Below are 11,983 nucleotides of genomic sequence, written 5' to 3' on the forward strand. Positions count from 1 at the left end.
AACAAAAGTAAGAGAAGATCTAGGAGTTAAAGAATGGGGCATCATCACCGAAAGAGGAGTGTTAATCTTCTCTTGTTCCTCATCTACATTGCATCTATTCTTTTGCTCTTCTCTCCTTCGCAAGTACAGATGGTATCAGAGGCAAGAGAGTTGCCTGACTCACTTCCAAAAGCGTCCAACCGGATCGTGTCGACTGGCCCTACACCTTGTTTTGCTAAGGTTGAGAATTGTCCTCCTCCTCCTCCTGTACAGCCCTAGACTAATTATGATGAATGACCGTATGTTTGTGTGGAGGAATTATCTATGTAAAACTTGTTATTCAATAAATTTAAGATTTTTCTGTTGCCCTTAATATCTTTTTTTCGATACCAAGTGCTTAATAGTTGATGAATTTGAGAGGAGTGGAGGGGTAGTTCCCCTTCATTGCAAATTATTTCTCTCCTCTTTCTCCTTCCCCCCCTCCTACGAAGGCTTTATTTAGGAATAATTGGGAAAAAAATATTTTATTTATGACTCAGAGTACTGTTACAAATAGCTCAGAGGTATTGCTATTTTGACCAAATCGAGACCGAAAAGAGATTGTGGAGAAGGTAAGCTTTATTGCCAGTGGACATATATAATAACAAGCATTCAGAGTATAGATAATAATTGCTCCTAATAGAAGAAGGAGAAGAAGATCACTGTAGAAGCAATTCCCTGATGGTCATCATCTGGGATTCCACATCCTTCATCTTCATCCGATCTCTTGGTGACTCCTTTGCGCATGATAGTCCAACTTTGAGAAGCCAAGTTAGGCAACGCTCTATCCTATTACTCGAATTGTTTCCTTGGTGAAGATCAACTATAGTTTCATCTCCAACTTCTGTAAACAGAGAGGGATCCACAATCACTGTGAGGAGGGATACTTCTTTTGACATTTCCTTCTCGATGAAAGTTTGAAGGGTAAGACCATCTTGGAACATGTCATCTGTAGGCCTCCTTCCCGTTAGTAGCTCTAGCAGGAGGATACCATAGCTGTAAACATCACCTTCAGCTGACACAGGGCTGCCCATCCCATATTCTGCAATTTACCAATGGCCAAGAAACTTAAAAATATATGTATGCATGCTATTACTCTCTAAAGCAACAAGGACCTAAACAAGTGGAAGAAATTAGAAAAGATGAAGTTTGATCTCCTTTTTTAAGTCTTCTTATACATTCTAGTTATATATATGTGTATAAACACTTGAAAGAAAAAGACTTAGTATCATTACCAGGAGGAACGTATCCAATGGACCCCTTAACAGCAACCGAATTAGATGGATCTCGATACGCCATGTTGCTGCTTGTTCCAAGGAACCTTGCCAGGCCAAAGTCTCCGACACGCGCCGTCATATTTTGGTCAAGAAGGACATTGCTTGGCTTTAGATCACAATGGATGATTGGTATCTCGCATTCATTGTGAAGATAATTCAGTGCGGCAGCCACATCTGTCGCAATGTTTACTCTTTCAACAAGTTTTAAACTCCTCGAATAAATCTTTGCATCAGCTTCTGGATGCAACCAATTCTCCAGGCTCCTGTTTGGCATGAACTCAAAAACCAAAGCTCTAAAATCGTTACCTCTGGAGTCCAAAGTTGCACAAGTTGTCAAGATCTTGACTAGATTGCGATGTCTAATATTCCTCAAAACTTCACATTCTGCCATGAAGGTCCTAAGGGCTCGTCGCTGCTGGAGATCAACCACCTTGACTGCAACTACAGTTTCCCCATCAGACAAAATCCCTTTGAACACAGAACCATGTGCTCCCCTGCCGATCAAATTTTCCGAAGAAAAATTATCAGTTGCCTTCATCAATTCCGTATAAGAAACTCTCCAGTGAAGATCCCACGAGGCCGAGGGGATCATAGACAAATGTTGCTTCTTTGAACTTCTTGTCAGAAGACAAGTGATGAACATTAGGACCAACAGTAAGAGTCCACAGATGACTGGGACAATTACTCTCAGCACAAGTGATCGATGCTTCTTTGATGTTTGAATTGAGCAACGAGGCAAATGTAAATCCATGACACCCCCACAAAGGTGGTTGTTTCCAACGAGTGATATTGCACTGGCATTCTTGAAGACCCCTTGATCTGGTACTTCACCATCAAGATTGTTGAACGATAGGTTTACAAGTTGCAGATACCGAAAATCTGCTAGAAAATCGGGGATAGAGCCGGAAAGATTATTATGTGATAAATCCAGTATCTTCATGCCTCTTAAGAACTTGAAAGATGAAGGGATAGCTCCTTCGAAGAAATTGCCATTCAAATAGAGATCTTCCAACAACTGACAATCACCTATGGCATCAGGAATTCTACCTGAGAACCTATTGTTGGAGATATCCAAGAACCCAAGGTTCTTCAGATTACCCACTTCTGATGGCAGTGACCCACTCAAGGAATTGTTTGATAAGCCAAAATAGTTGGATAAAGAAGGAAGACTAAGGATTTCTTTGGGAATGGATCCAATGAGGTGGTTGCTACTAAGATTTAAGAAGTTCAAGGTCTGACAGTTTCCAAGGCTTATCGGTATTTCACCTTGCAGTTCATTTTTTTCAAGATGGAGATCATTCAACCGGGTGAGATTACCAAGGGAAGATGGTATCGTACCTGAAAGTTTATTGCTAAACAAGATTAAAGCTTCTAGGTTTGTGAGTTTGCCAAAAGACTCCGGAATAGTGCCAATGAAGTTGTTCTGCTGAAAACCCAAGGTGTTCAAGTTTACCAGGTTCCCAATCCCAGGAGGAAGGGTCCCAGTAAGCTGATTCTGCCCAAGGGTTAACATTTGGATCTGAGTAGAGAGATTGGTAATTGAGGTAGGTAAGTCACCTGCAAGGTCGTTCTTATTTAGGCTTAGCAGCTGCAACTGAGTGCAGTTAGCCAGTGAAGAGAGAAAATCCCAATCGCTTGCCTCCCTAGCTTCAAGCTCGTTGTACTCCAAACCCAACCAAAAGAGAGATTGCAATCTACCAAGATTTGCAGGTATTCTTCCACTAAATTGGTTGTGACTTAGATCAATGTGCCGAAGCCCAGAAGCATTGGATAACGAGATTGGAATAGGACCTTCGAGCTGGTTTCCCACCATGCCGAGGAATTGGAGGTTAGGAAGGGTATCGCCTATGTGGAGAGGAAGTGTTCCAGAAAGGTGATTATTTATACAACTCAGAGTCTGCAGAGATGATATATTGTAGAGCGACAGGGGAATGGCGCCTGAAAGATTATTCTCAGACACTTCAAAGAAGACTAGGCTCGTCAGCTGGCCAAAGTCCTCTGGCAGGTGCCCTTCCAGACGGTTTCTCGCTAGATCAAGAACAGCGAGAGATGATAGGTTGGTGAGTGATGAAGGGATCAAACCACTGAGGCCATTTCCTGAGAGGTCAAGAAAACTGAGAAAAGCAAGGTTACCCAGCCAAGGAGGAATAACTCCTGTGAGATTGTTGTTTGACAGAATGAGGTTATCAAGGGATAGGAGTTTACCTACCGAGGATGGAATCTCCCCGGTAAGGCCGTTGTTAGAGAGATCGAGATAGCTTAGATTCAGGAGCTTCCCAATCTCGGCGGGAATTACACCGTCGAGCTTATTTTCGGCAAGAGCGAGTAGCTGGAGCGAGGAAAGATTTCCGAAGGAAGGTGGTATGTGCCCTGTAAGGTCATTGGCTGATAGATAAAGCTGCATGAGGGAAGGGATGTCTCCCAAGGATGGCGGTATCTCGCCGGAGAGATTGTTATAGGAGAGATCAAGCTGCAGCAGGGATGAGAGGCTCCCCGCAGGCCAAGATGGGATGTGTCCTGTAAGCCAGCTAGAGCCTAGATTCAGCACCCGCAGCTTGGGCAGGGAGCCGAGCTCAAAAGGGATGCTTTCGGAGAGCCTATTATTGGTGAAATCGATACCTACAAGATCATTGCATAAGCCTAAACTAGAAGGAATGGCTCCCTCCAAGGAGTTGGAGCTCAAGTTAAGGAGATGTAGGCTTCTTAGCTGACCTAACTGAGGGGGTATAGTGCCGCCGAGTGTGTTGTCTGGGAGGCGAAGTTCAATAAGGAAGGTAAGATTTCCAATAGAAGGAGATAGAGGGCCTTGAAGGCCCTTGGACTCGAGGACCAAGGATGTCACCCTTCCCTTGTTTTGGCCACGGCAAGCGACGCCAGGCCATTGGCAGAAGGGAACGGTCACGTTCCACGACCTTAGGAAGTCGTTAGGATCATGGGTTATTGCTGCCTTGAAGGCTAGGAGAGCACTACGGTCGGTTTCACTACTTCCCAAAGCCTTGACGACGGGGGACTGGAGAAGAAGAACACTAGTTTGGAGGAGGAGGAGGAGGAGGTACGAGCAATAAATCTTTACAGTTGGGCTAAACATTTGCGGGGGCTTCATTAAGAAAAGTTGGGAAAGGAGACACATGGAAAAAAAATACTAACTAATCACAGAAGAAGAAGAAGATGAAGAAGAAGATCAGAGCGCGATGAGGATATAAATACAACCCTGGCAATGACTGACCCATGATGGTAATTACCATTGACTTACCGGACGTGGCAGTAGAAGACTCTTGACTTTAATTTGTTTTCAACTTTCCACACGATAACAACACTTACTTTCGTTAAAGGTGGAGAATTCTAGTATTGAAACCGGTGAAGTCTGAATCCAATGAAAACTTCTCGTAAATATAGATCCATTTGTGGTCGCGCTATCAAAAATTTAAGGGACACGTTAGACTAATTAAAAAATATAATAAATATTTTGAAAGATGAGATCTATTATATGCTATCAATAAAAAGTTGCAAACTAACCAAGTATTCACTCCACAGGAGGAACACCAGATAAAAACTTCTTACTTCTTAGTCATGTTGTGATTCAGAAGGAATAGTTTGATCAAAGGCATCAACGTATCAGTGAACAACTTAGAAAATTCTCCTGATTTATTCCTTGCACAACTTTTAAAGGTCAATATGGATGGCTCGGTTCTTTTTAACAAGAAAATTCACAAACAAGAGGCTACTCCTCCTTGGAGAATGGCTCGGTTCTTTTTAACTCCTGTGACTAGTTTTTCCTCTCCTTGGCGCCTAATTAGTAGTAATTTAATCTAATAAAGTTTCTTAAGCTAATCAACAATTTAAGAATACTTAGCAAAATACCATGTTTCATATGTTTTCTCACCTTTATTATATGTCTCCGGCTATTATTAATATCAAGAATTGTTCCTTCTGCGGGAGATAGCCTGCATTTTCGATACATTTTGGCACCAAAAAAAAAGGAATAAATTTTTCTATGATCAGACCCATTTTGGCCAAAAATTAAATTTTAAAGGGTCTCACTCACTAACAAATTTTTATTTAGTGGTGCTAATTAATACCTTCTCTCGTACAACGATAACTCATGTGGCATCCAAATTATAGGTATTTACCCTTGGTATCCATCTATCTGTCACTCTTCATATCTAAATTATAGGTATTTAATAAGAACACTGAAATTTAAATCCTATAACGGATTCAACGGATGATTATTTTTATGTCTAAATTATAATATCTAAGTTAGTATTGTTTAGCATGTTCTTTTACATAAAGACCCTCAATTTGTTTTCTTTTACATACATGCTCTTTTAAATTTTCATATTTATATGTATACCTTCCCCCTTTATTTTTTAACAATTATATTATTTTAATATTTTATTAAACAAAGATAAATAATGTATATTATAAAAATAAATTCTTTCTCATAAATTTACCAATCACAAACGGCCAACACGGTGTATATCTTCTTGCTATTGCTACGCAAGAATCAAACAGTATAGTTGAAAACTAGTCTAGTCTAAGTCTACTCTCGTGTGAATCCAAGCGATTAATTTGTCAAAAGCAATATATAATTCCCTGCTAGCTTTGATGGAAAGGAAGGAGTCCAACCATCTCGTCGTCCCTCTATATAACTAACTAAGGTAGTGCACCATTCATCTCCCCTCCATCCATCCCCAAGAAAACTATATAGTTAAGAGAAGAGATGGCCCATTACAGGGGGAGGAGGAGGAGTACTAGCGCTGCTACTCTCTTCCTTCTCATCTTCATCGTCACTTGTTCCATTCTTTGGCTTCAGCATCCAGTGATCCCAAGCCGTGCATCGAATTACGATCATAGTCCCTGTAAAGGCGAGACTTGCGAAGGTTCCGTAAGCCTTCCCCCTGTCCCAAAACCTCGACGTCCTCCGCCCATTACTGTGCCCTCCGCCAAACATTGATAAGCGAAGTTGTGATTGGAGACCTTTTCTTTATATTAACCTAAGTGTATTTTTTTCTTCTTAAACTTATGGAAGGGAAGGGCCAGCTTTCTATATATTTTAAGGGTTTCTTTTTTGCATGTGTATTCGTCAAAAACTCCCTCATTTGTTTATATACTCCTCTCTAGTAGTACTAGAACCTTGTTTTCTTTAATCTTTTTGGATGAAACAATAGCCCCTTAATGCTAATCAACGGTGTACATATATATATATACTCAATCTGTTTATTGGTACTACTCGATCGTCTTTTTAACTTACAATCCTCAAAGAGGAACTTAACCGTATCTATATCTATGCAAAATCGAGGGTTTTAACGAATATACGTACAAGCCGTCATAAAGTTTAGAAAAAATATATATAAATAACATATTATTAGACAAAAGTAACATATATATAATTTAAAGAGAAGAGATAAGGTCTTATTTAGTTTAACGGTAAGCCACAAACTCAATTATTTGAACAGTAAACATAATTAAATATGAAAAAAAAAATTTAATTAAAAATAGTGAACAATTTTGGGAATACCGAGTGGAATACCATGAGTGTGTGAGTTTGTATGTAACTTGTAATTCGATTCTGTTTGTTCCGTTGATCATTGGATATTAATGTTTTGTTATGTAATTAGAATCTCCGAGTTCATAGTTTTAAAAATATTTATCTATTTCTTAGAAAGTTGGTGGTACGATTGAATTGAAAAAATAAATTTCTTTAAAAGTATGCATGCACTAGTATTTAGTTTCGTACACGATTATGAAAGTTAAGTATCCATGATTTATATAGTAAAATGAAATAAGTTTTTCAGATTGACTGACATCTTAACGTGGGATCATAGCCATCGATCCGATTTTTAACTTATTCTATATACTTTAATTTTAAGTATGTAATTATTTTTGTTTCACTATTACTGTTAGATTTTTTTAACTCGAAACTAACAATACAAATGCTGGATCCAATCTAGTTCATTAGCATCAGTAGTTTCTACTATAAAAAAGAATTGCTAAATGACCAAATTATTCCTATCATCCTTAAATTAGATTATATTTCTGTGAAGTAATGAAATCTTTTTACATCTTCATCAAAGGCTTGATCATATAAGAGTTGAGTATTTAAGTTTAAAATACGTAGCGGTAAGTTAAAATTAAATTAAACTATATTGAGATTAATTATATTTTTTTTCTTAAAATAGATATAATTTTGCACTAAAATCGGACAGCAATAACTATAATATTGCTAAAATCCATATCCAGGATGTGGAATGAAAATTTTACAGCTTACACCTTGAAACTTTTCAACATTCATGATTGATAATATAGTTTATATATATATATATATATATATAGACCTGTGAACAAATTTGTGTGGTTCCACAACTGAGATTGACGTGTCCTAGCAGCAGCTTCAGTAAATAGGAAAAGTCTTTGGCGCATTAATTCCATCCTCACATTGTCGCTGTAAGCCGAATTAAGAGTCTAAACTAACAAAATTAAAGGCCCAAGAATACTCTAGTAACGTGAAATCGAAGCCAAAGACTAACATCCGCTTGTGGTCGATCTAGGAGGAAAGATGTCTGTTTTTCTGCACTTAGTCTATGTGGAGCTCTTATGGTCAAATCTCCTGGCCAACTATTCCACTCATAGTCTCGTGCAAGGAAAAGGACTGTTTCAATTCCTAAGCTTAGCCATACATAGTTCGACCTGCATGCCACGCACTGAGAAGTGTACAGGACCCGTACGTATTCCTAAACCTCCCAAACCTCTCTGAGTTGGGTAGTTATGACACGTACACTAGGGTGCCGTTGTACTAATCGTTGTTAGATGTATATCTCAAGTCTGGCTCGTGGATGACTCGAGGGAAGCTAAATTACCTTAGGCCCTGTTCACATCTAGGATAAGGAGGAATAAAAATAGTAAAATCTTATTTTTTTTATTCATAATATAATAGTTGTATTCTAAAAATAGCTATTCCTATATTTATCAGTATTTTAAAATAAGTGTGTAATAATTATTTTTAATGTGATATAAAGTGAATAAAATAATAATTTCTTTTACTATATTACCCTTATATTTGATTTAAAATATATTGATGGGATAGAGTGAGAGAAGCTTATAATATTATAAGTATGCAATGCATGCATAAAATATTGCATGATTATGTTTTATGCACCTACTAGTGCGTATTACTATAGCGGGACCATACATATTCAATGTGTGCCGGTACATATATAATACATTATCTTTTAGCAATTAATATTAATTATTACTATGCTTTATTTATCTACCAACACATATTACTATGTTAGAAGTATACATATGCATTATGTGATGATACGTATGTAATGTATTACTTTTTGGCAAGCAATATCAATCGTTATCATGCTTTACTTATCTACCAGCACCTATTACTATGGTGGGAGCATACCTACACATTATATGCTAGTATGTATTTAATGTATTATATTTTGGCAAATAATATCAATCATTAGCATGCTTTACCTATCCACCAACGCCCATTACTATGGTGGAAGCGTACTTATGCATTATATGCCGGTATATATGTAATACATTATATTTTGGCAAACAATATTAATCATTACTATGCTTTATCTATCTACTAGCAACCCATTACCGTGGTCGAGCGTACCTATGTATTGTGTGCTGGTACGTATGTAAGGTATTAAAATATTAGTTTAATTATATTAGTCTTTTGCTATATTTAATCTTACATATTTTCTAGTCAAAAATAATATATAATATTTTAAAAATTATTAGATTTAATAGTAAAAAAATATTAAAATTTTATTTTACATGAAACATATATTTTTTTAATAATCTTTGTAAAATGAGATTATTAATAATATTAAAATATTTATACTTTCATATGTTTTATTTTAGCTTAAAACATGAGATTATTAATAGTATTATATTAATTTTTTTCTAAATTTTCTTTTTCTATTTTTAAAAAAGATTAATTTAGATTAATACATAGTTTAAATAGTAAAATATATATTTTATCTATGAGTTAATATTTAATTTAATAAAATATTAGTTTATTAATATTGTATTTTTAATGTTAGTAGTACATATAAAATATACTTTAATAATAAGATAATTTATAAAATAACTAATATATCAGTTAAATAAAGGTAAGAATTTTATAATATTTATATTTACAAAAAATAATAAATTATGATAGGATGTCGATAAGATATTTAAGAGAGAGAAGATATGAGTAATGAATTATGATAAGATATTCGATACACACAAATTGAAATAGAAAATGAAAGTTTAATGAGGATAGGGGAAGAGAGAGAGAGAGGAGATTAAATCGAGTTAATTAAGAAGATGATAGTGTTGCTCATAAGAGATACTTTTATATTTTAGTTTTAAAAATTTGAAAGTAATATAATATTCTATATTCCATACAAACTAAATATTTTATAGCTTCGAGTGAAGAGTAAGAGGAGCATATTTTTTTTTAATAACAAACTAAATTTTCTTTTATTTATCGTCACAACCTTCTCTCTGCAATCTTTTTGTTTAGCGCTATCATCAACTCAAAAAATATATATACCACTCCAATTAAGGAGGAGGATACCTTGGTAGCCATGGCTTCCTTTCTTGGGCTTAATTCTGGGATCATCTCAACCTGGCAGTCTTAGCTGTGAGTTCCCATCCATTAAGAAGGGCAGTGAACTATAATAAATTATATATTTATTTTTATTCCATATTAAATTATAAGATTTTATTTTTTTCATTTTCCTCTCAATCAATAGATTGTTTTTATTCATTATGAATTAAATATCTCACAATTTCAATTTGTTTTTTATCTGATGCACACCAAAGAAGAAATATTTAATATTTTAGAACTGCGAGGGTTCACATAATTAAACTGAGTCGAAGATCGACCTCATCGTCAAATTACAAGAAAAATTCAGCAATAAGACATTGGGAAATCTATGATAATCTCCGGCTAGAAAAAAAAAAAAAAGCTATACTCTTAATTAGTGGAAGCAGCTTAATTTGTTTCCCCTATGAGACGGTCTCATCTGGGCAAAATCCTCCCGTCGAAATCCCTAATCAAAAATTAAAAGGGAGATTACGGTGAAAAGATAAGTTGTTGCAATAATTTAATTACTTTGAATGAGTTTATTTAATGGAGATGTTATACTACAGAAATTGCTAAATGACTAAACTACTATAATATTCTAAATCAGATTGTATTCTTCTAAGGGCAATTAAGTTTTTTTTTTATTGATAGTTGACTAATTATTAAATTAATTACTTTAGTTTGAAATAAAATAGATGAGCTACAAACTACAAGTAATTTTTGTTAGCACTCCATTGAGGCATTGCCCTCAATTATTTACCGTTACCTTTTAGAGCATTTTAATAGAAAAATATTGAATGTCATGAGACCCCAGAAGCTAAAATGTTCTGGTCGTAGGAATTCATGCAACCAGGGCTACAGAGGACGAGCTGTCACACTAAACAGCAGCAAAACCTTAGGGGAAAAAAAAAAGTCAATTGGGAATAGAGTCAGCTGCCCTTGGGAAATTAGGGGTTTAGTTGCTGAGTGCAGCGCATTACTCAGCTCTTTTGTAAGTTGTCGCTTGAGTCATATAAGACGAGAAGGGAATAAAGTGGTCGACTGGGTGGCCAAATGTGGTAAGCGGAATCTGGGGGCCTCTCGGCTGGGGCCGACAGACTCTATCCCCGTGGAATTATGTAATCTCGTTTTGGAGGAGGCCGTGATCTCGTAGGAGGATAGGTCAGTCTAATATAGCCAGCTTTTCAAAAAAAAAAAAAATAGTCAATTGGGCATGTGTTGTGTTCTGGAAGCTAGTAAGGATAATTTCCCATGAGCTTTCGTTCATATGTACTACTTCCTTCAAGAATGTGACATTATTCTATCATTAGACAATACAAGAAAAAAAGGTATTATAAGTTGGTGAGTGTGTTAGGCTTCTATCATGATGGAAAATGATAGGTGCATGCCAATCCAGGTGGCCAAAATTTATTAGTGCCACTTAGCAACCCCCATTCTTTTGACGTGGCAACAATTAACTAAGTTGACTAATACTAGTCTACTAATCTCTGGAGTCAAAAAACGTACAGAAGCTCTTCTGTGGGTTGGAGTGGAATTTGGATCCTTACTAATTATCCCCTAATCCGACCCAAAAACCAAACCCTAAGTAACATGCCCTATTAGGTTTCCATTCGAATTCACGTTCCGTGGAGTCCGATCCGAGCCCAATTATACTGATGCCCCTATTTATGGGTTTATGAGTTAGGTTTTAGTCCTTTGTTTATTCTTCTTCAAAGATAGGACAACAGTGTTTTTTAAGATAATAATTGAAAAAAATAAAGTCTTGTTATAGTCAAAGTTTATTGTAGTTGTTTATCCAATGGTACTCATGAGTGGAAGAAGAATTTAACTCATCCAAGCTGTTTCATATTCATATTCATAAACTCTCTCACTACCTTGTTGCTTTGCTTCTGGTTCCCTCTCTTCTTTTTGAAGTCACATCTTGTAGACTTATTGCCCAACAACTAAGTCTCAAGTCAAAATCTTGGGCACCTACGTCTCCTTATATTAATCTACATGTAACAAGTTAATTACTTCTACTTATAAATATGTTATAATATTTCCCTTTCGACTTGCTTCACTTCATCAAACTCCTGTCAAAAGACATTCT

The 11,983-nt window shown here is 36.1% G+C and overlaps 1 protein-coding gene across 1 annotated transcript; it reads right to left on the minus strand.

Moving 5' to 3' along the window:
- Nucleotides 1–472: 472 nt before the first annotated feature.
- LOC140758568 (uncharacterized) lies at nt 473–4,443 on the minus strand. The gene is made up of 2 exons (XM_073094764.1): nt 1,254–4,443; nt 473–1,060 (listed from the first exon to the last, which is right to left on the minus strand). The coding sequence occupies exons 1-2, from the start codon at nt 4,423–4,425 to the stop codon at nt 678–680; spliced, it is 3,555 nt and encodes a 1,184-aa protein (XP_072950865.1). The 5' UTR covers nt 4,426–4,443; the 3' UTR covers nt 473–677.
- Between the last annotated feature and the right edge of the window lie 7,540 nt (nt 4,444–11,983).

The sequence above is a fragment of the Typha angustifolia genome, chromosome 4 (genome assembly GCF_048772165.1).
Source record: "Typha angustifolia cultivar Huaian chromosome 4, ASM4877216v1, whole genome shotgun sequence".
NCBI lineage: Eukaryota > Viridiplantae > Streptophyta > Magnoliopsida > Poales > Typhaceae > Typha > Typha angustifolia.